At 39.3% G+C, this 22,132-nt stretch overlaps 1 protein-coding gene across 1 annotated transcript; it reads left to right on the top strand.

Annotated features, from left to right (window-relative positions):
* The first annotated feature begins 497 nt into the window (after positions 1-497).
* On the top strand, positions 498-21,653 carry slc5a5 (solute carrier family 5 member 5). The gene is made up of 17 exons (XM_069679897.1): positions 498-522; positions 6,581-7,007; positions 7,360-7,425; positions 7,658-7,709; positions 12,190-12,257; positions 12,690-12,844; positions 14,082-14,222; positions 15,601-15,730; positions 16,019-16,107; positions 16,813-16,925; positions 17,622-17,692; positions 18,126-18,212; positions 18,838-19,034; positions 19,214-19,311; positions 19,416-19,501; positions 20,491-20,547; positions 20,654-21,653. Exons 2-17 carry the CDS (start codon positions 6,642-6,644, stop codon positions 20,768-20,770), a joined length of 1,893 nt encoding a protein of 630 aa, XP_069535998.1. The 5' UTR covers positions 498-522; positions 6,581-6,641; the 3' UTR covers positions 20,771-21,653.
* The last annotated feature ends 479 nt before the right edge of the window (positions 21,654-22,132 follow it).

Below are 22,132 nucleotides of genomic sequence, written 5' to 3'. Positions count from 1 at the left end.
TTTTTTCCTTCCCTCTCATTTGAAATATATTTCTAAGTTTGTAGAAAAAATAATAATTCTGCTATAAATTGCGTTTATTATTAGATTTTACCAGTGATGCTTCTTTTTTTAGGCGATTTATTTAGTTGCTCTTGCATCAAAGTGTCTGCTGAGCATTGCATTGCAGCCTTCCTTTCCTTCCTCTCCCTCCTCCAGTAAGCCACTCGACCATCCTTTTACTTTGGGTCAAGTACTTTGGACTTCCGACTAAACGATCCACCTTACCCCTACAGCTCGCTTTCTAGCAAGTACCAAAGCTCTGTCATGCCACTCGGCGAATCATAAAGATGCATCCCGGTAGGCCACCCTCTGGCGTTTGCTCGAAACGCCAGCTACTTTTAATTGGGTGCGCGGAAGATTACGTACGCTCACTCATGTTTCATTAAAGAAGGTGTAGGCTATGGACGTGAAGGCAGCAGCTGAAAACTGAAAGGACATTCCTTCCTGACTGAGTGGAAGCTCCTGGGCTGAATTGAGGACGTCGTAAGTCTTTTTAAATTTCTATGAATATTTTTCATTAAAAAATTGCATATTATCTTCAGCAGCAGGTAGCTGCGCTCCGTCATCACAGTGTGTAAACGCTATTAGCTGATTTCTTACAAATTGCGTTGCTTTTTACTTTACATCCAAAAAGCGTCAAACCCTGACGTCTAACTTATCACACTTTAGCTGCGGGACAACTTTGCAAAGTTTCTTCACACAGCTTTCTCATAAATGTAGAGCTTTATATTCCTTTTTTAAATTCTTTTTTAAATAATAATCCGAAGGAATAATATTACACTTTTAACATATTTCTAGCAATAGGATGACAAAAACATCCAAAACTAAATGAATAGATAAAGTGCAAACAGGGAATAAATAGGCGATTTAAACTAATAATAATAATAATCATTTAAATGTTTTAATTTTAAATTTAATGATATAGTGTCAAACTACAGTAAATGAGCATATTATTAAAAGCATTCTTTATGATCAATGCATTAAAACCCTTGTGGACCATTCATAATGAATAGACTTGCAGCATATTTCACCTGCTATCATGAGCATCTTGCTGGTCAGCTTCCACTATGATATGATGAAGACACACCAGTTAATAGGGATCAATTAAAAGCTTAAATTGTGATTGTTGTGGCATTGTTTAAGGACTAATTGTTTAATCCGTGAAATGATTGATAAAAACAAAGCACTTTTGTTCCCTATGATTGTGGGTTGGAGAGACGCAAAGGCTGACCTTCAGTGTCAGAGTAAGATGTACATTCATCAGTTTACTCTAAGCTTATCAACTCTTTTAAATGTTATTGTAAGTAGGTCAGGGTACATTGTGTCCTGCTTGTGAAAAGGGTCATTGACTTAAACTTTTGATCAAGCAAAAAGAAATGCTGTTGTTTTACCATGAAAAGATTAAACCTAAAAGAATGTCTTTTGTGACATCATTGTGAGTTAATGATGTAAAGTAAAGAGATATTTGACCTTTCTTTCAATTTTAAATAATTAACTGTTTATTGGAAAAAAAAAAACTTAAGGGTATTTCTTATGAGAGGCTACTCTGAGTATAAACCTAAAAGTTTTTGACCACTAGTAACACTAATAAGCAATATATTTAAGAGCAGGTCCGCTTTGTGTTTTATTGCACAGTAGGGAAGAAGAAAATGAGAGAAGGTTGTAAAATATTATAATATAGAATCGTAAAAGTACAAGTCCGATTTGCACTGTAAACATAACTTTGTTTACATGAAAGTCTCCAGGGCACTTTAACATCTACCCTGTGGATGTTTTGACGATCCGTCAAAGGCAGCAGTGAAGAAGAAGACGCCCAAAAGTTACAAACAAACATATTCAAATAGAAACGTAAAAGATTACTAGGATACATACAATGTAGTACAACATTTCTCAATGTAAACATAACAAGAAAACTTCACAGGGTGAAATGAAAAATGTCATATTTATCCTTTTAGATCACATCCCCGGTAATATTGTGCATCTATTTGACAATATAGGCCAAAAAAAATACAGAAAATCAATTTCTTCGTATTCTTATATCAAAATCGGATCATTTTTTCTTCTGGTAAAAGTAAATTTCATGCGTGCTTACGTAAGTTAGCACCAAACAATTTCAACCAATCAATCTGCAACATTTAGCCGCAGGGCACCAAGAACGCTCGGTCAGTTAGCTAGCTACTGCGCTGTGGAGAACGTCTGTCTACGCCCACTTCTCAACGATCAAATCAAATCCCTCTAATGAGATGTCCCGCCTGCAAAAAATACGTCATGATGCGAAAGCTAGATACTCTCGAAATGCCGTTTCAGCTCGACTTTAAAGGTACAATCTCGAAGATTTCCATGTAAATAAATGTCTGTTAAGTCACTCTGTATCGCTGAATGAGGTAACACAATGGTGACTGAGCCTATGGCCCGCTGATGAAAGCCTTTCTATTTGCAGTATAATATATTACGGACTGGGTGTCTGTGGCGATATTCGCGGAAAAAATCACAGTAATATTACACTTTTAACATATTTCTAGCAATAGGATGACAAAAACATCCCAAACTAAATTAATAGATAAAGTGCAAACAGGGAATAAATAGGCGATTTAAACTAATAATAATAATAATCATTTAAATGTTTTAATTTTAAATTTAATGATATAGTGTCAAACTACAGTAAATGAGCATATTATTAAAAGCATTCTTTATGATCAATGCATTAAAACCCTTGTGGACCATTCATAATGAATAGACTTGCAGCATATTTCACCTGCTATCATGAGCATCATGCTGGTCAGCTTCCACTATGATATGATGAAGACACACCAGTTAAAAGGGATCAATTAAAAGCTTAAATTGTGATTGTTGTGGCATTGTTTAAGGACTAATTGTTTAATCTGTGAAATGATTGATAAAAACAAAGCACTTTTGTTCCCTGTGATTGTGGGTTGGAGAGACGCAAAGGCTGACCTTCAGTGTCAGAGTAAGATGTACATTCATCAGTTTGCTCTAAGCTTATCAACTCTTTTAAATGTTATTGTAAGTAGGTCAGGGTACATTGTGTCCTGCTTGTGAAAAGGGTCATTGACTTAAACTTTTGATCAAGCAAAAAGAAATGCTGTTGTTTTACCATGAAAAGATAAAACCTAAAAGAATGTCTTTTGTGACATCATTGTGAGTTAATGATGTAAAGTAAAGAGATATTTGACCTTTCTTTCAATTTTAAATAATTAACTGTTTATTGGAAAAAAAAAACTTAAGGGTATTTCTTATGAGAGGCTACTCTGAGGATAAACCTAAAAGTTTTTGACCTCAGTAACACTAATAAGCAATATATTTAAGAGCAGGTCCGCTTTGTGTTTTATTGCACAGTAGGGAAGAAGAAAATGAGAGAAGGTTGTAAAATATTATAATATAGAATCGTAAAAGTACAAGTCCGATTTGCACTGTAAACATAACTTTGTTTACATGAAAGTCTCCAGGGCACTTTAACATCTACCCTGTGGATGTTTTGACGATCCGTCAAAGGCAGCAGTGAAGAAGAAGACGCCCAAAAGTTACAAACAAACATATTCAAATAGAAATGTAAAAGATTACTAGGATACATACAATGTTGTACAACATTTCTCAATGTAAACATAACAAGAAAACTTCACAGGGTGAAATGAAAAATGTCATATTTATCCTTTTAGATCACATCCCGGTAATATTGTGCATCTATTTGACAATATAGGCCAAAAAAATACAGAAAATCAATTTCTTCGTATTCTTATATCAAAATCGGATCATTTTTTCTTCCGGTAAAAGTAAATTGCACGCGTGCTTACGTAAGTTAGCACCAAACAATTTCAACCAATCAATCTGCAACATTTAGCCGCAGAGCACCAAGAACGCTCGGTCAGTTAGCTAGCTACTGCGCTGTGGAGAACGTCTGTCTACGCCCACTTCTCAACGATCAAATCAAATCCCTCTAATGAGATGTCCCGCCTGCAAAAAATACGTCATGATGCGAAAGCTAGATACTCTCGAAATGCCGTTTCAGCTCGACTTTAAAGGTACAATCTGGAAGATTTTCATGTAAATAAATGTCTGTTAAGTCACTCTGTATCGCTGAATGAGGTAACACAATGGTGACTGAGCCTATGGCCCACTGATGAAAGCCTTTATATTTGCAGTATAATATTATTACGGACCGGGTGTCTGTGGCGATATTCGCGGAAAAAATCACAGTAATATTACACTTTTAACATATTTCTAGCAATAGGATGACAAAAACATCCCAAACTAAATTAATAGATAAAGTGCAAACAGGGAATAAATAGGCGATTTAAACTAATAATAATAATAATCATTTAAATGTTTTATTTTTAAATTTAATGATATGGTGTCAAACTACAGTAAATGAGCATATTATTAAAAGCATTCTTTATGATCAATGCATTAAAACCCTTGTGGACCATTCATAATGAATAGACTTGCAGCATATTTCACCTGCTATCATGAGCATCATGCTGGTCAGCTTCCACTATGATATGATGAAGACACACCAGTTAATAGGGATCAATTAAAAGCTTAAATTGTGATTGTTGTGGCATTGTTTAAGGACTAATTGTTTAATCCGTGAAATGATTGATAAAAACAAAGCACTTTTGTTCCCTGTGATTGTGGGTTGGAGAGACGCAAATGCTGACCTTCAGTGTCAGAGTAAGATGTACATTCATCAGTTTACTCTAAGCTTATCAACTCTTTTAAATGTTATTGTAAGTAGGTCAGGGTACATTGTGTCCTGCTTGTGAAAAGGGTCATTGACTTAAACTTTTGATCAAGCAAAAAGAAATGCTGTTGTTTTACCATGAAAAGATAAAACCTAAAAGAATGTCTTTTGTGACATCATTGTGAGTTAGTGATGTAAAGTAAAGAGATATTTGACCTTTCTTTCAATTTTAAATAATTAACTGTTTATTGGAAAAAAAAAAACTTAAGGGTATTTCTTATGAGAGGCTACTCTGAGGATAAACCTAAAAGTTTTTGACCACTAGTAACACTAATAAGCAATATATTTAAGAGCAGGTCCGCTTTGTGTTTTATTGCACAGTAGGGAAGAAGAAAATGAGAGAAGGTTGTAAAATATTATAATATAGAATCGTAAAAGTACAAGTCTGATTTGCACTGTAAACATAACTTTGTTTACATGAAAGTCTCCAGGGCACTTTAACATCTACCCTGTGGATGTTTTGACCATCCGCCAAAGGCAGCAGTGAAGAAGAAGACGCCCAAAAGTTACAAACAAACATATTCAAATAGAAACGTAAAAGATTACTAGGATACATACAATGTTGTACAACATTTCTCAATGTAAACATAACAAGAAAACTTCACAGGGTGACTTTAAAGTCGAGGTGAAACGAAAAATGTCATATTTATCCTTTTAGATCACATCCCCAGTAATATTGTGGATCTATTTGACAATATAGGCCAAAAAAAATACAGAAAATCAATTTCTTCATATTATTATATCAAAATCTGATCATTTTTTCTTCCGGTAAAAGTAAATTTCACGCTTGCTTACGTAAGTTAGCACCAAACAATTTCAACCAATCAATCTGCAACATTTAGCCACAGGGCACCAAGAACGCTCGGTCAGTTAGCTAGCTACTGCGCTGTGGAGAACGTCTGTCTACGCCCACTTCTCAACGATCAAATCAAATCCCTCTAATGAGATGTCCCGCCTGCAAAAAATACGTCATGATACGAAAGCTAGATACTCTCGAAATTAAAAGGTACAATCTGGAAGATTTTCATGTAAATAAATGTCTGTTAAGTCACTCTGTATCGCTGAATGAGGTAACACAATGGTGACTGAGCCTATGGCCCACTGATGAAAGCCTTTATATTTGCAGTATAATATATTACGGACTGGGTGTCTGTGGCGATATTCGCGGAAAAAATCACAAGCAGCGCCCAGTTAGTGACGCGTTTTCTATCACCAAGCAGTGGTTGGTCTGCCAGAGAGGGTAGGCGGAGCTAAGCGGCTGCTTTTCCGGTCTCTGCAAGCGTTGCGAGTAAACAGTAATCTACTATGGCTGAACAAACAAAGAAAAGATCGATGACTACAGATACAACTTCAACAATAAGTGAAAATCCAAATGAAAAAGAAACTAATTTGACGCTCAGATGAAGGCAAACAGTCTAAAAAGGAAAGCGACCGTCAGCGAGGAAAAACAAGAGCTGTGGGCGTCTGGTTAAATTGGGGAGTGTCCTCCCACAGATACCATTTATCACTGCTAGAGGCGCCAAAGAGAACGAAAATGAAATCTTAAAGATTGAATCTTAAGTATAAGTGTCTTTAATGACAAATGGTTGTGTCCAAGGACTTCATATAGTGCTTTTTTCCTATTGCTGTTATCACTGTCAGGATGTAGACAGTATCTTTTGTCCAAGTTACCACATTTTAAGTTTATAAATCCTAAAGCTATCACCAAGAGTAGAAAACATGTACGTATAGTGTCTCCATCAGTTGAGCTATGGTCACTGACTGTCTAATTTATTAACTCAGACAGATTTACCAAACGTCTGGATCAACCGAGCCACAAGGCAGAGGGCATCAAAGTAAAACAATGGAGGAGCAGACTGTCAGTGAACCATCCTCTTCAAGCTTCGTCCTGGCCGACTACGCAGTCTTTGCCAGCATGCTGTTGGTTTCCATGGCCATCGGACTCTTCCAGGCCCTGAAGAAGAGCTCTAGGGAAGCCAGCGCTGATGACTTCTTCACCGGGGGTCGGAACCTGCCGGCGGTGCCTGTCGGACTGTCGCTGTGTGCCAGCTTCATGTCAGCAGTCCAGGTTCTGGGTGTTCCCGCTGAAGCTTCTCGCTACGGCTTTAAATTCCTCTACATGTGCCTCGGACAGAGCATCAACTCCCTGCTGACAGCTTACCTCTTCCTGCCAGTTTTCTTTCGCCTGGGCATCACCAGCACAAATCAGGTAATAATGAGCTTTCATACTACACCAGTTGTTAACAATTTGGAGACGTAAAAAAGGTAAGTTTCAGTTTCTCCTGAAAAGATATCAATTTGTTTTGTTTAGAAATAATACATGCTCAAAGAATTATCAAAGGAGCTAGAGCATTTTTTAGGACTACTGATTTATAGAAACTACAAATAGAATATTTAAACATTAGAATAGCTTAAGTAAGTTATTCTAATCATTCATAGTCAAAATACGAGGTCTGGATTTCACCAACCTAGAGCTGACATACACCTGTGGGTTATTGAATATGTTGAATATAAGAGGTGAGGAAGGATGTGTTCTAACTCCAGCCGTCTGCCTGTCACAGTATCTGAAGATGAGATTTGGCAGAGGGATGCAGCTGCTGGGGAGTCTCCAGTTTCTTGTTGCGACGGTAAGACAGGTGTTTTCTTATATTCTGCACAGGTTGAAGACAACATGCTCTTAAAGAGGATGTCACAGTTCACAGCTTTTCACAAGTTAATATTTGCTCTGGCTCAGACTCAGACGAAGTTTGCCGAAGGGAATTTTGCTCGAGGCAGTTCTTTAGTTTGCAAAATGACATGATGTCTCACTTTAACCCCATTCATTTCCACTGTGTCTGATAATCTCCTTCTTCTTCTCAGCTGCTTTACACAGGGATCGTCATCTATGCACCTGCCTTGATTCTCAACCAAGGTAGGAGAGAACACCTGATGTCTTTGTGCATTAGTTTTCATTCTTTTCACATTTTGGTCAAATCACCACAACTCTTTGATATTTGCTCCACCAATCACGAAGAATAAATGACTTTCTCAAACATTAGTCCTTGTGTATCTGAGCTTTCTAGCAAGCTACTCTTTTCCTCCTAAGGTTAAGCCTAGGTGAACGCGTAATTACAGCTGTATCCCGATTTGACCAAGACGTGTAAACTAAACTTGAAGTGAAGCATTCTATTTACATATTAAACTGTAAAAAGGATATGAAAACACTCACACCTATGACACCTATTAAACAATGACACGTTACATAAGCAAGACTGAAGTTCATTATGACTTGTTCTCCTGGTGTTCTCGTGTGTAACGACATCGTTATGTGTTTGCTTTAGTGTCCGGTATTAAAACATGGCACACCAGCAGTTTGATGTGCTGTAACTAATTGTACAAATGCACTTGTGTTTGCATAGTCTTAATGATAGATTTAATATAATTGCATAGGGTGTATGTACACTGAACATAAATATAAACGCAACACTTTTGTTTCACAATGCCACAGAGGTCGCAGGTTTTGAGGGCGCGTGCAATTGGCATGCTGACTGCAGGAATGTCCACCAGAGCTGTTGCCCCATGAATTGAATGTTCATTTCTCTACCATAAGCCGTCTCCAAAGGCGTTTCAGAGAATTTGACAGTACATCTAACTGGCCTCACAACCGCAGACCACGTGTAACCACACCAGGACCTTCACATCCAGCATCTCCACCTCCAAGATCGTCTGAGACCAGCCACCCAGACAGCTGCTGCAACAGTTGGTTTGCATAAGCAAAGAATTTCTGCACAAACTGTCAGAAACCGCCTCAGGGAAGCTCATCTGCATGCTCGTCGTCTTCATCGGGGTCTCGACCTGACCGCAGTTCGTCGTCGTAACCGACTTCAGTGGGCAAATGCTCACATTCGATGGCATCTGGCAATTTGGAGAGGTATTCTCTTCACGGATGAATCCCGGTTTTCACTGCACAGGGCAGATGGCAGACAGCGTGTATGGCGTTGTGTGGGTGAGCAGTTTGCTGATGACGTTGTGAATCGAGTGGCCCATGGTGGCGGTGGGGATATGGTATAGGCAGGCATATGTTATGTTATGGCCAACGAACACAGTCCATTTTATTGATGGCATTTTGAATGCACAGAGAAACCGTGACGAGATCCTGAGGCCCATTGTTGTGCCATTCATCCATGACCATCACCTCACGTTGCAGCATGATAATGCACGGCCCCATGTTGCAAGGATCTGTACACAATTCCTGGAAGCTGAAAACATCCCAGTTCTTGCATGGCCAGAATTCACCGGACATGTCCCCCATTGAGCATGTTTGGGATGCTCTGGATCGGCATATACGATAGCGTGTTCCAGTTCCTGCCAATATCCAGCAGCTTCGCAGCCATCGAAGAGGAGCGGACCAACATTCAACAGGCCATAATCAACAACCGGATCAACTCTATGCGAAGGAGATGTGTTGCACTGCGTGAGGCAAATGGTGGTCACACCAGATACTGACTGGTTTTCTGACCCCCCCGACCCCCCCAATACAGTAAAACTGCACATTTTAGAGTGGCCTTTTATTGTGGCCAGCCTAAGGCACACCTGTGCAATAATCATGCTGCCTAATCAGCATCTTGATATGCCACACCTGTGAGGTGGATGGCTAATCTCGGCAAAGGAGAAGTGCTCACTAACACAGATTTAGACAAATTTGTGAACAATATTTGAGAGAAAAAGGCCTTTTGTATACATAGAAAAAGTCTTAGATCTTTGAGTTCAGCCCATGAAAAATGGGAGCAAAAACAAAAGTGTTGCGTTTATATTTTTGTTCAGTGTATATAGAAATAAAAACACCAAACCCTTACCTGTTACTGTGATGCAAACACAAATTTTAAAATGATCCTCACAATATAAAAAGCAACCTATAGAATCTACTCCATAAAATTGAGGTAAAAATTTGCACTTTATTTGATTGAGTAAATTTGACCCTATCTTTTGAGTGAATTTAACAACTATGACACACTAAAATAGATTAGGTAGATTCTAATTAACATTCCTCATTAGATTACAAAACAAATTCCTTAATAAAAATGTGTAATATAAACTCTTGACACATAGAGACAGACAACTTTTTACGCTCACACTCACAGGCTATTTCGACTCGCCAATGAACCTAACGAGCATGTCTTTGGACTGTGGGAGGAAGCCGGAGTACTCGGGGAGAACATGCAAGCTCCACACAGAAAGGCCCACTTTGTCCAAACCGGGATTCAAACCAGTAACCTTCTAGCTGTGAGGTGACAGAGCTAACCCCTGCTTGTGCTCAAATAAAAATAAATTATAATCAGCAACATTAGCCTGCTCGTGTTAATTTACTTACTAATATTCAGGAAAGTTAGCCAGTGTATCCGCCAAGCGAGGGCTACAGATTTAAAGTTGTTGTCATAATCAGACACGCCGACTACAAAACGTCTATCTAACTAATAAATATATAAACACTTTCATTCATTCTATGATACACAGCAAAATGTTTAACAGGAATCTAAACTTCAACCCCAGTGGCACAATGACACTGGCGATACTCGCACCAATTAACCCAACCCTGGTCCGCAGCCAAGAAGGAACATTGCACTCTTTGCAGGACCGGCCCGATATCTTTGGGTAGATTTCGTTATGTTATTTTGGGTTGCATTTGTTACTGTTAAAAATTAGGTAACGCAGGTAAGCGTCACTCATTTCAATTTATTCATATGCTGACTTACAGTATGTACTTTTAGTATAATCCACACAATTTGCATGGATTACACTACCCTCAAAAATCCTTTTTTACAGTGCATAAGTACAAACTATACATACTTTATATTCTAGTAAAGCTTTTCAGCAAACAACCACACCAGAGCAAAGTTCAACCTCATTACTGCTTCTTCTCAATTATGAGCTTATGGAATAATCAAGGTTTACATAACAAGCTGCTGCAGGGAGGATAAAGCTTTGTGTTTGCCAAACCAGTCAAGTCTTTCGTCACCCCACATTTTGAGTTTGAGGAAAACTTTTTAAGCCTTTATTGACTACTCTTTTTATGATTTAAAGACCAGCTCTAGTCAAGTTTTAAGACATATAAAATGCTCTGCTTGAAATAATAAATTGTGTTTGTGTATGTGATATGTTTTTTTCTTCTGTAAAATCAGTTTAATTACCTTGTAAACATGCTCCCAAGGCATCTACTCCTCCTTCATTAAAAACTCCTGACTCTGCATAGTCCCCGCCCACTTTGTACTACATTTCTCCTTTCCTAAAATGATAGTACGTCTCTGCCATCGTTTAGTGGCAACTTGTTGAAACGTAGCTAGCTTGAAATGTAGTAGTAATGTTAACGTTAGTAGTCAGTAGTGAGTTTGCAAAAATTACGAATGATATGCATAGCGTCACCCCGTCCATTAACGGGATTGGCTCCTTAGGTTTGTGACATCTTAGGTTTGTGTGCCTGTGTGGCTCAGGTTATCCAGGGGTTCTTTCAGATGTTTAAGATCTAAAGGTGGGTTATCCAATTCTGGAGAAAGATTGTTGATAATTAAACTCGCAATCCCAACAAATACACCCCCCTTCAGTGCTCCTTCATCAGCCTCCCCAGATTTATAGAGGCAGATTTCCGAGAAAACAACAACAAATAACAAGTTATAAAGCTTAACCTGGAGGATCTGCTGCCAAGGTTAAGTAAGCCTTAAGCTCCACTCATGTTTTAAGACATATAAAATGCTCTGCTTGAAATAATAAATTGTGTCTGATGTTTTTTTTTCTGCTAAATACATTTAATTACCTTGTAAGAATCCTCCAAAGCATCTCCTCCGTCTCCCTCATTAAAAATTCTGAATCTGCATAGTCCCCGCCCACTATGCACATTTCCAATCGCCCCCTCCATCAAGAAAACAAAACACGTCACTGCCATCATTTAGCGGCAACTTGTTGAAACTTAGCTAGCTTGAAATGTAGTAAGTAGTAGTAGTAACGTTGGCGTTAGTTGTCAGTAGTGAGTTTGCAAAAATGACGATGACGGTTACAGCTGGCTCGCGCATCGCCGAAGTGGTTGCCATAGGTCGCACATAATGATATGCATAGCGTCACCCCGTCCATTAGCGGGATTGGCTCCTTAGGTTTGTGACGTCACAAACCTGCCAATCTGAAAACGTGTTGTTCAGCCTGTCCTTGGTACACTGCAGTTTAAAAGCAGACAGGCCCAGCCATGGAGATGACTGCTGATGTTGTCCCTGATATGTCTTGTAGCACATGAAGAACACCACATGGAGATGTTTACAAGGTTAAACACTTGATTTTCACTGGAGGGGGTCTTTAAGCATGATGGTGTAAATTAAAGGGTTATTCCACACGTTAATGTAAGAACGCCTGTTTTTTTTATATTTCAGCTACTGGACTCAATATGTGGGTGTCTCTGTTTTCTACTGGGATCATTTGCACCCTGTACACCACACTGGTAAGGAACTAGTTTTACATCTCATGTAACAAGCATGAAACTTTGGTGTTCTTAAGAAGGACTACTTTCTGTTCAGACCCACAAAGGCATATTATGCAGGGCTCAACACCTCTGGCAGGAGTCCCATCCTTTTTAATCGCAACATATTTGCAAGGAATTTTGTCACTCTGGCCAACCAGGATTTAGCATTGTTACCATTAGAAATGCCACACCTGTGCCTGACAATGAGTGGCACTTTGCAAAACAATGCAAAAACTAAGCCAGCAACCTCAGAGTCATGTTTCAATGTTTATTTTCTTAAAACCTGTGCCAGGCTTCCATTTGGATACTGAAACTACACAAATACGTCTTGCACTCACTTTTATTTTCTAAAGGTCTCAGATGTCACAGTTTGCTTCCCAACCCGTCTCTTTCATCATCTTCCTGTTACAGGGTGGCATGAAAGCTGTGATCTGGACCGACGTGTTCCAGATTATCGTCATGTTGTCGGGCTTTGTGGCCATTTTCATCCATGGCACGGTTCTGGTTGGTGGTCCCGCACGGGTACTGGAGATCGCCAACAATGCATCACGCGTTAACTTTGATGAGTAAGTCTGCATCTGGATTTAATCTTGACTTGTTCAATAAGATGTTCACATACGATCCTATCAGAATCTTAGAACAGCTCCTTTGCAGTAGCATCAGGTACATTTTGATAATAGTGCATCTATTTAATATGATTTCAGGCTGGTAATTGTCTTTCATTCATTACTTTTTCTTAAAAGTTTTTACATCTGAGGATAAAAGTTGCTCAGACGTCATGGCCTGTTCTCATCCCCAGGTTGTCAAATGCTGATGCGTTGTCACATTCCTTTGCGTTTGATACAGACGCAGAGGAATGTATCCTTCAACCAGGCTCTGAACTAACGGCAATGAACACCCATCTGCACTTATATTAGATGCTGTGTGGAACACCTGTAAGTCATGTAGTACAATGACATTGCAGTTTTATTGCCTTGACCTAACAGAACAGGCTGTGTTACATTTTTTTGTCACTGTCTAAGTGACAGGACAGACGCCACCTTGTGCGTCTGAATGTGATGCCAAAGAAGTGATTAAAAGCTAAAGTATTTGGCAACCTGGCAATGTCGTCAGCATTGGACTTAGGTATAAAACTTCTGTCATATAATATATTGTGGTAGGAAACAGGGAAAGTTTCCAACCTGCAGCTGATCAAAGATGAGAGAATCCAGAAATGCTTGTAAAAAGTGTAGGAAAAAAACTAGTAGGTGAACCAAAGATTAGGAACACGTTTAGATGTACTGCATGTCACATGCTTAAACCACTTGATTAATAGAACTGGTCCTGGACTGGTTTTAAAAAATCTGTCTTTAAAGATATAATCTTGAAGATTTCAGTTTCGTTCTCTTTGGCTGCACCGAATGGTGATAAATGGTAAGCATGGGCGCACACTTCCCACATAGCTAGTCATGCACGACTGGCTCCCTTTGTTACGGTTGTAACTCTTTTCTTTGTCTGTTCAGCCATAGTAGATTATTGTTTCCTCGCAACACTTGGAGAAGAACCGGAGAAGCAGCCGCTTAGCTCATTAACTGGGCACCGCTTGTGATTTTTTCCACGAAAGTCGCACCAGACAGCCAGTCTGTAATTCTGCAAATGCAAAGGCTTTCATCAGTGGGCCATAGGCTCAATCACCATTGTGTTACCTCATTCAGCGACATTTATTTCAGTGAAAATCTTCAGGAATATCACTTTAAGCTCAATGTATATGATGGAAAGAAGCTGCAAATTGTCACTGATATGTTTGATCATCTTTTCCACCAGTTTTAGCATTGACCCGCGGCAGCGTTATACCTTCTGGAGCCTGACTGTCGGGGGCGCAATGGTCTGGCTGTCAATGTATGGAGTAAACCAAGCTCAGGTCCAGCGCTACATCTCCTGCAGAACAGAAAAAGATGCCCAGTGGTGAGTGAATACCTGTATTTCATTCATAATAGGCCCTTGCTCTTAAAGATTTACTCGATGTTTAGAGCAGGTTTTTGGAGAAAAGTTTTATGGTTGGGTGTTTAGCTCATCCCAAGTGAAACAGCTGCTGCACCTTAGCACGAGATAAGATAAGATAAGATAACATCCAGGGGGATTTTTTAATGTTGCTGCATCAAGTTGATTGCTCAATAGAAAAAAAGAAAGCTTAGTCATGATGGTCATGCAGAAAAACATCGCTGTGGAGGTCAAAAGAGGCAGAACACATCATCGGAATTTTAATCCCAGAATGCATCAGCTATTATCTGACATTCATTTAGAAATTTCATAATCTCTTTTAACAGAAATGTGTATTTAACTGCAGCTAACAATGGGAATGTAGAAGTCGTCTTTCAACTCCAACTCCATTCTTGCACCTCAAGTTGCTGGTTGGACTTTAACAACGAGAATCCCGTGGAAAAGGATGTCTTAACTGAATAACTGCTGGCTGCATTAGAAGCCCTGTAAAATCATCCAGTGGTTAACTTGGCACCAGTGTACAAAACTGTGCGCCAGTTCTCTGCACTCCCTTTTGTCCCGATCTGTTACGATGCCAACAATTGCATGCTTGAGTTTTTCAGTTGGCAGTCGGCTGAGTTGTACAACAGGCCAAGACAGTTCTTGATCAAACACGCAGAGCCCAAAACAAACCCTTAAATCAGCTGTAACATCCTCTCATAACTCCATAGACAACCACCAGACTCCATAGACAACCACCAGACGAAAAGTGACTGAAGGACGAGTATTTTATGTTGTGTCTGTTGTATGTTGTTTCCCAATTTCAAGGCCTCCTCTGGCGCACCTTCTCGATTCTAAACGTTAAATCCAGCTCTCTTTTCCCACGTCTCCTTGTTCTTGATTTCAGTACAGAGGCAGTTAAGTTCTTACTAAACATAAAGCATTCCCATGTGCCTTCGCTGAACTTGTTAGGCAAATGCCAGCGTGATTACACGCCAAAGTAAGATGCGGAACTCGGCAAACATCCGCTTTTTGCAGACATGTGACACATGTCTCGATGACACCAATGCTCCCTAGCAATAAAAGACACGTTCTTCTCCTTATGAGTACAGTATGTTTGGATTAAAGGTGGTTGATAGCAATAGTTTCAGAGCAGTTTCAATATTTACACTGCATGGAAGAGTCATTATTGATTTTAGTTCACATAATTATGTCACGTTTCTTGATAATCTGCTTTGGATTCACTGAAAATTCAGACACAGAGTCCAATGTTCTGGACATCCCTCCTGACATTTTAATGATGTTATTTCCGTGTAAGATTTTTCATGTACAGGCTCACAAACATGTTGACTTTTGATTGCAGGGCACTGTTTGTGAACCAAATAGGCCTGTGCCTCATTGTGAGCAGTGCAGGAACCTGCGGCATCGTCATGTTTGCTTACTACATCAACTGTGATCCACTCAAGTCCGGGAAGATTTCTGCCCCTGATCAGGTACGAAACACTCTATGACTAGGACTTACTTTTCTCTGCTTCTCTACTTCATCCATCATTTATCATTTGAACTTACACCGGTTACATAATGTGCTACCCTACCCCTCAAATGTTTACTCAAACTGTTTACCACACCTGTGCCGTGATGACTTACATAAACTGAAAGTGTTTTTTATTGACGTCTGACGTCTGTGAGAAAATGCTTTAGTCATTTGATCTTTTCCAATGAAGAAGAAGTGACAACATTTTATATTTGCTTTCTCACCGTTTCTCTCTGCTGTGATGTAGTATATGCCGTACTTCGTGTTGGACATATTCAGAAATCACCCTGGATTTCCAGGACTTTTCCTTGCCTGTGCTTACAGCGGGACTCTGAGGTATTTTAATTTGAGTTTTTCTCAACTTAAGTTTTGATGGATTTACTAAAGATAGTAAACTACTAGTTGACAGTAATTAAGATCACTCAAGTAAAATATGAAGTACCTGTATTTATCTGTAGTATTTCATTTTTCTGCTACTGTTACTCCACTGCATTTATTATATATATATTCATTTTAACATTTGATATTAAGATGAACCAATCTGGAACTTTGAGAGTAATACTTTTAATATACTTAGTGTTCAAGATGGTAGCAAATCTTAAGCCCTTTTTACAAAGCGCCGACGTCATGCAGCCTTCGTCATTTCACATTGGACCAAGCGTTGCGGAATCAAAACGTGCACGAGGTGTAAACAAACACCGCGTGCTTCAAATATACACACACCGTGCTGTTCCACCCTGCTTGCTCTGCTGTTTACACAGACGCTGTTACGCCTCTGTTACTATCTGACAACAGCGGCACCACTATTCCGGACGGAACGTAACAGAGGCGTAATAATCCCACCTTGACCTGGCAGTGTAAAAAGGGCTTTAGTAACACACATTTTAGCATTCTGTCTTTGTTATTGGATTTAGTAAAGGTCACAGAAGTTACTTAAAAAGAAAGAATATTAATAGTGTATAAACCTTGTATATACAGTGTACAAAAAAATATGGTGTCAACATGGAAATGAGCTTCTGATTACATGTGTCTTTTTCACAGCACAGCCTCCACGAGCATCAATGCAATGGCTGCTGTAACGATGGAGGACCTGCTGCAACCTCACCTGCGCCACATGTCCCAGAAGAAACTGATCCTCATTTCCAAAGGACTCTGTAGGTTGATTCTCCCTGGAGATAAGCACTACATTAACTACAAATGCTACTAGTATTGCCCTTAAAGTGATAATCCTGAAAATGTTCATTGAAATAAATGTCTGTTAAGTTACTATCTATCGCCAAATGAGGTAACACAATGGTGAGTGAGCCTATGGCCCTCTGATGAAAGCCTTTGCAGTATTACAGACTGGGTGTCTGTGGCGACTTTAAAAAAAATCACAAGTGGCACCCAGCAGTGGTTGGTCTGCTAGAGAGAGTAAGCGGCTGCTTTTCCCGTCTCTGCAAATGTTGCGAGTAAACAGTAATCTACTATGGCTGACCAAACAAAGATCTATGCCTACAGATACAACTTCAAAAATACGTGAAAATCCAAAGAAAAAGAAACAAATTTGACGCTCAGATGAAGGCAAACAGTCTAAAAAGGAAAGCGACCGTCAGTGAGGAAAGTCAAGAGTTACAACCGGAGCCAACCGTGGACGTCTGGTTATCCGGTGTGTTCTCCCGCAATTACCGTTTATCGCCATCAGGTGCCGCCAAAACGAAACTGAGATCCTCGAGATTACCACTTTAAACAACAAGAGACGATGATGATACAAAGCGAAAGAAAATAATTTCACTTAGTTTTATATGTCAGCATGTCCTGTCGTTTTGTTTTGGAACATTTCTCATCTTCATGTGTACTTTTTGTCTCAGCGTTCCTGTATGGAGTTGGTTGTATCACCGTAGCTGCTCTCTCTTCCCTGCTTGATTGGGGAGTTCTTCAGGTTTGATTTCCTCAATATTTCCATTGTTACTGTGTATTACATCATATTTAATTCATTGTGCAACCTGTACATTTGTAGCATTTTTGGAGCAAGTAACTTATTAAGTAATCAATTATTCAACAAATATGATGAAGTTTGTTTAAGTTGGCTATTACATTTAGGCACGTGTCTGACAAACAATAGTGATTATTATTTTCAATTTCTTTTCAAACTATTACTTTACATTTGCTTTTTTGAAGTTGAATTTTATTGTTCATGGTTTAGTAAATGTATAAAAATGACTCAAACTGTTTCATTCTTGTGCAACAATATAAACCAACCAAGCAAGAAACAGTTTAAGACTCTGGAACTAAAAGGGCTCAAAGGCTTTGGTTCAGACTGAAATCAGATTTACTTACACTTTTCCAAAACTGTCTTTGTCTTTCTTCTATAGGGATCGTTCACTGTCATGGGCGTGGTCAGCGGTCCACTACTGGGCATATTCATCTTGGGAATGTTTGTCCCAGCGGCAAACAAGATCGTGAGTGGCTCGATTTGTCCTGTGTCGTACACTTTAGTTTGATGTGTAGCAAAATGCACAAGAGCAGGGAAACAGTAACCAGGGAGGTAGGCAGACAGATGCAATAATACGAGAGATATTTAATGGTAACACAGAAAGACTTATAGAATCCGGGTATGACAGGGAGGCAGGAGAATGATACAGGTCCAAGGATAAAATGAGAACTAACAGCATATAAAACACACACTAAAGAAAGCGGCTGGCAAGATGCTGCTGAGCTGTGAGGGCAATCAAACTAGGCAGGAAGTAAAACAAGACATGAAACATTTGGGAACTTACAAAATAAAACAGGAAACACTGAAACAAAACTCGGGACCATGACAGTTGATTCTCTTATTTAGGAAATTCCAGAGGAAATGTTGATAATGAAGCGCTTCAAATGTGTAAAAGTTTGTTTCTATATCCCAGGCACACGCTCTGTTGTTTAGGTTTTCACAGAATATGAAGAATAAATCATGTGAGACATGAAAACATGTCTATCTTTTGGTAGCTCTCAGACACATAGTTTGATCTGTTTTATCCTGGATCTTTAGAGCTGCAGCCTTAAATCCATAAAATTGTTGAAAAGTTCTTCTTGCTCTTTCAGGGGGCGTTCTTGGGTATATTTGCGGGCTTCGGTGTCTCTCTGTGGCTGGCTATTGGTTCAACCCTTTACCCACCCAGTGAGCAGACCATGGGTGTGCTGCCCAGCTATGCAGACCAGTGTGAAGCAACCAACGTCACCGCGAGCATCATCCCTGACCAACCCTCCATCTTCACACTGCTTCACCCAGACGACCTGGGGTCAGTGTAACTGTTTTCTGTGTTCTACATTCATAAGTTAAGAGATATGACGGATCAATTTCTCAACGTGTAACTTCATAAACTGATCGGATAAAATAAGTCTTGACATAGAATAAGATACATGTTGTGCCACTAGAACTGAAATATATATTAATAAACCCTCTCTTTTCTAAAACCAGGGGTCTGCTCAACTTCTACTCCATGTCCTACCTGTACTTCGGTGCAATGGCAACTAGTTCAGTTGTGATAGTGGGGCTGATTGCGAGCTATCTGACAGGTAAGAGGATGAAAAAAGAAATGTGACATCATTATTCATGATGATTAAATGCATTACAGTCCAATGAAAGCTGAACAAATGTCATTATTTCTCTCTTTACTCAGGGCCAACAAAGAGGAGTCAAATAAAAGAGGGTTTATTGTGGTGGGATCTGAATAAAATGCAAGTAAAAGTCCCATCAGAGCGCAGAGTAAGTACTTTATCAAGACGTTTTAACTTTAATACCCTTTTTTCGTGACATATGGATACCAGAAACATAATGAAGAATGAGAACAGCATGTACTGGATGAACCAAACATAATTAAAGAGGATTAACTGTATATTTAATCTCCGGCTGGGTAACACGGTAAAAGTTCATGTTTGCATTCTGTTATTGTCACCTGACTGTGTGTTTATTTATCTCAGGTGCACCTGAGACTAATGGCTTTATTTAATGTTACACATCGATTTTTTAATTGTGGAACAAAATGTCCCATTTAAAGGAGTGATTCACCCCTGGAAAAAGCCGCTGTCAGTCAAAGCTGGTGTTCTCTGTAATCGATAGAAGCAATAATATTTGATATTGGCGCCATAGCTTTGGAGAAAGTTGTACAAACAGCTTGTGGTTTTGCCCATTCTACATTCCTACAACACCCAGCGTGCATTGCGCCCATCCATCTGAAAGGAACGGCCCAGTGAGAGACGCTGGAGTGAAATACTACTGTTTTCCAGTCAAGGACCACTTAAGGCAACGGCTCAGAGCGGTACAGAATCTGAAATAAGACGAGAATTTACCGGTGGATCGCCTACAAAATCTTCTTGTCTGCAGTCTAAATTTCAAACCTGACGATTTTGAACGAGACATGACATCGGAGGCGGGCGTCCTAGATTGAGGAAGTGTAGTTGAGAAAGCTCCCTGGCCTCCGCCAGATGATGCGTTTTACGTAGTCTGGCGGAGGTTTTCCAGGGCCCATTGGAGAAGCAGATAGCGTCCTCCAAAGACACAGCCAAATTGTATTTTTTTTCCTACCATAATGGCGTTAGCTCCCCATTATAGCATGATAGGACTGAGGTTGAAAATCGGTGAACTGGCCCTTTAAGACTCATACCCCTTTATCAGGTTTATAGTTCATTTTATAGCAGACTTTCAAAGACAGTGTATGCATCAATAAGAATTTGTTGGTTTGTGTTTGTTTTTAGAATGGAACCAAGAGGTGTCCCTGCCCTCTCTGGAATACATGCTGGGATACTGGCAAGGTAAGGAAATAATGAATAATGATCATCTTTTGTTACTTAAAAAACACCTTACACACTTAGGCAGTTCACGCTTCCTTTAAAATCTGAATCTCTGTCTTTCTTGCAGGGAGACAGTCCGACGAGAGATAAACCACAGCTCGTGCCTTTGAAGGACCTGGCTAAAAAAGACAGAAATGAAAAACAAGAAGATGTTGAAAATATACAATCACCCCTCAGAGTTTAGGTGTTGGGCAGCTCGAAGTTTTATCGGTAACACTGTGACACTAAAGACAGCAGCATTAATACAATACAAGTCTTTTTCCTCTGTTCAATTCCACTTGTAATTCCAAAAGTTTTTGTCTCTTTGTAGGTCAAAGTCTGACCCGTATTTGGAGCTCCGTTTAGGTCAAACAAAAGACTTTTCAAAGCATCTGTTCCTCAAGTGTAATAAGATGATGAAGGAATGATGAATTGTGTCAGGGAATGTAAAAACTTTAATGAAATACTTTCAGGTGTTATTAGAATTCAGTCACAGGTGAATGGCTCTGTCATCAGGACATTCATTCTGGCATGACCTGTATCTGTAGCAATGCACACCTGCACTTCACACAGTCAGGATGGACTTGGGAGCGGCAATATGAAGTAAACGTAATCAACAGTAATTGTTTCAGTCTTGTTTGACTCGTTCTCCTCTGTGATTCATGTTTTTATATTTGGTTGCTAACACTTCCTCTTAAGTGGACGCTACAGGGAGAATGACTCTGGTAGTTATGTTTGATTGTTGAATTCCAAATGAATAAATGTGACATCTCCTTCTGGTTTTTCTCGTATGAAGAACAGTGGATACATTGTCTAGCCATCGGAAGCTTTTTAAACCATGACAGGTCATGCGAAACTAGCTCATGGGTCTTTGCTCATCCACTACACTCCTGTCACACAAATATTAGCAGTAGGTTAATAGACTCAACGCCCCATAAATAGCAATGTTATTTGTGTTTCAACTGTATGCTTACAGCAAAGTAGTTTATATGAAGTGCATCTTTTGTTGTAAATAGTTTATTAATGAATTAAAATGTTTCCTTACGCTTGATCATTTTTATTATGGTAAATATCTTATGTGAAAGTTTGACAATAAAAACGAATAAAATATATACTCCACAATGCAGGTGTTTCTGTCTGTGACTGCATGAATCGTTTATTATAGCATTTACTGGGTCATAAAACGTTTCCTGTGAGTGTGTCAGGTAGGCTTTGCTAGTAGGAAGATAGTGGATAGTAATGGACACTTAGATATTGATGGCTTAGTTGAAACTTCACCTCTGCAGGCAGACAGGTCATTATAACCCCGATAAAAGTTGTTTCAGGATTTTAATCACACGTTAGGATCATGTTTTATGAATTTGTATAAGTTGTCACAATACAACACCATGTCCTGTCTTAAGGCCCTGTCTTGTTTTAATGACAAGATCATCGTTTTAAATCTTAATTCCAGAGCTTGTTCACAAAGAGGAGTAAGTTTATATAGATCAATTTATATCTGAAGTAACACCGTATCTGACAATTGCATCATAGTAGCTTCTGCATCATTCACATTGCAGTTTTAAAT

This window comes from Semicossyphus pulcher, unplaced genomic scaffold, assembly GCF_022749685.1.
Source record: "Semicossyphus pulcher isolate SPU_LCO1_2020_fin unplaced genomic scaffold, fSemPul1.0.p SCAF_4, whole genome shotgun sequence".
In the NCBI taxonomy this organism is placed as follows: Eukaryota; Metazoa; Chordata; class Actinopteri; order Labriformes; family Labridae; genus Semicossyphus; species Semicossyphus pulcher.
The sequence above is the reverse complement of the archived record's forward strand: the minus strand, read 5'-3'. Positions and strand labels throughout refer to the sequence as shown.

Bases quoted from the DNA above. Each gene is read 5' to 3' on its own strand.
- slc5a5 (XM_069679897.1), top strand. From the start codon at position 6,642: ATGGAGGAGCAGACTGTCAGTGAACCATCCTCTTCAAGCTTCGTCCTG. The intron at 12,258-12,689 runs GTAAGGAACTAG...TTCCTGTTACAG, and splicing joins GCACCCTGTACACCACACTG to GGTGGCATGAAAGCTGTGAT. The intron at 17,693-18,125 runs GTTTGATTTCCT...TTTCTTCTATAG, and splicing joins TTGATTGGGGAGTTCTTCAG to GGATCGTTCACTGTCATGGG.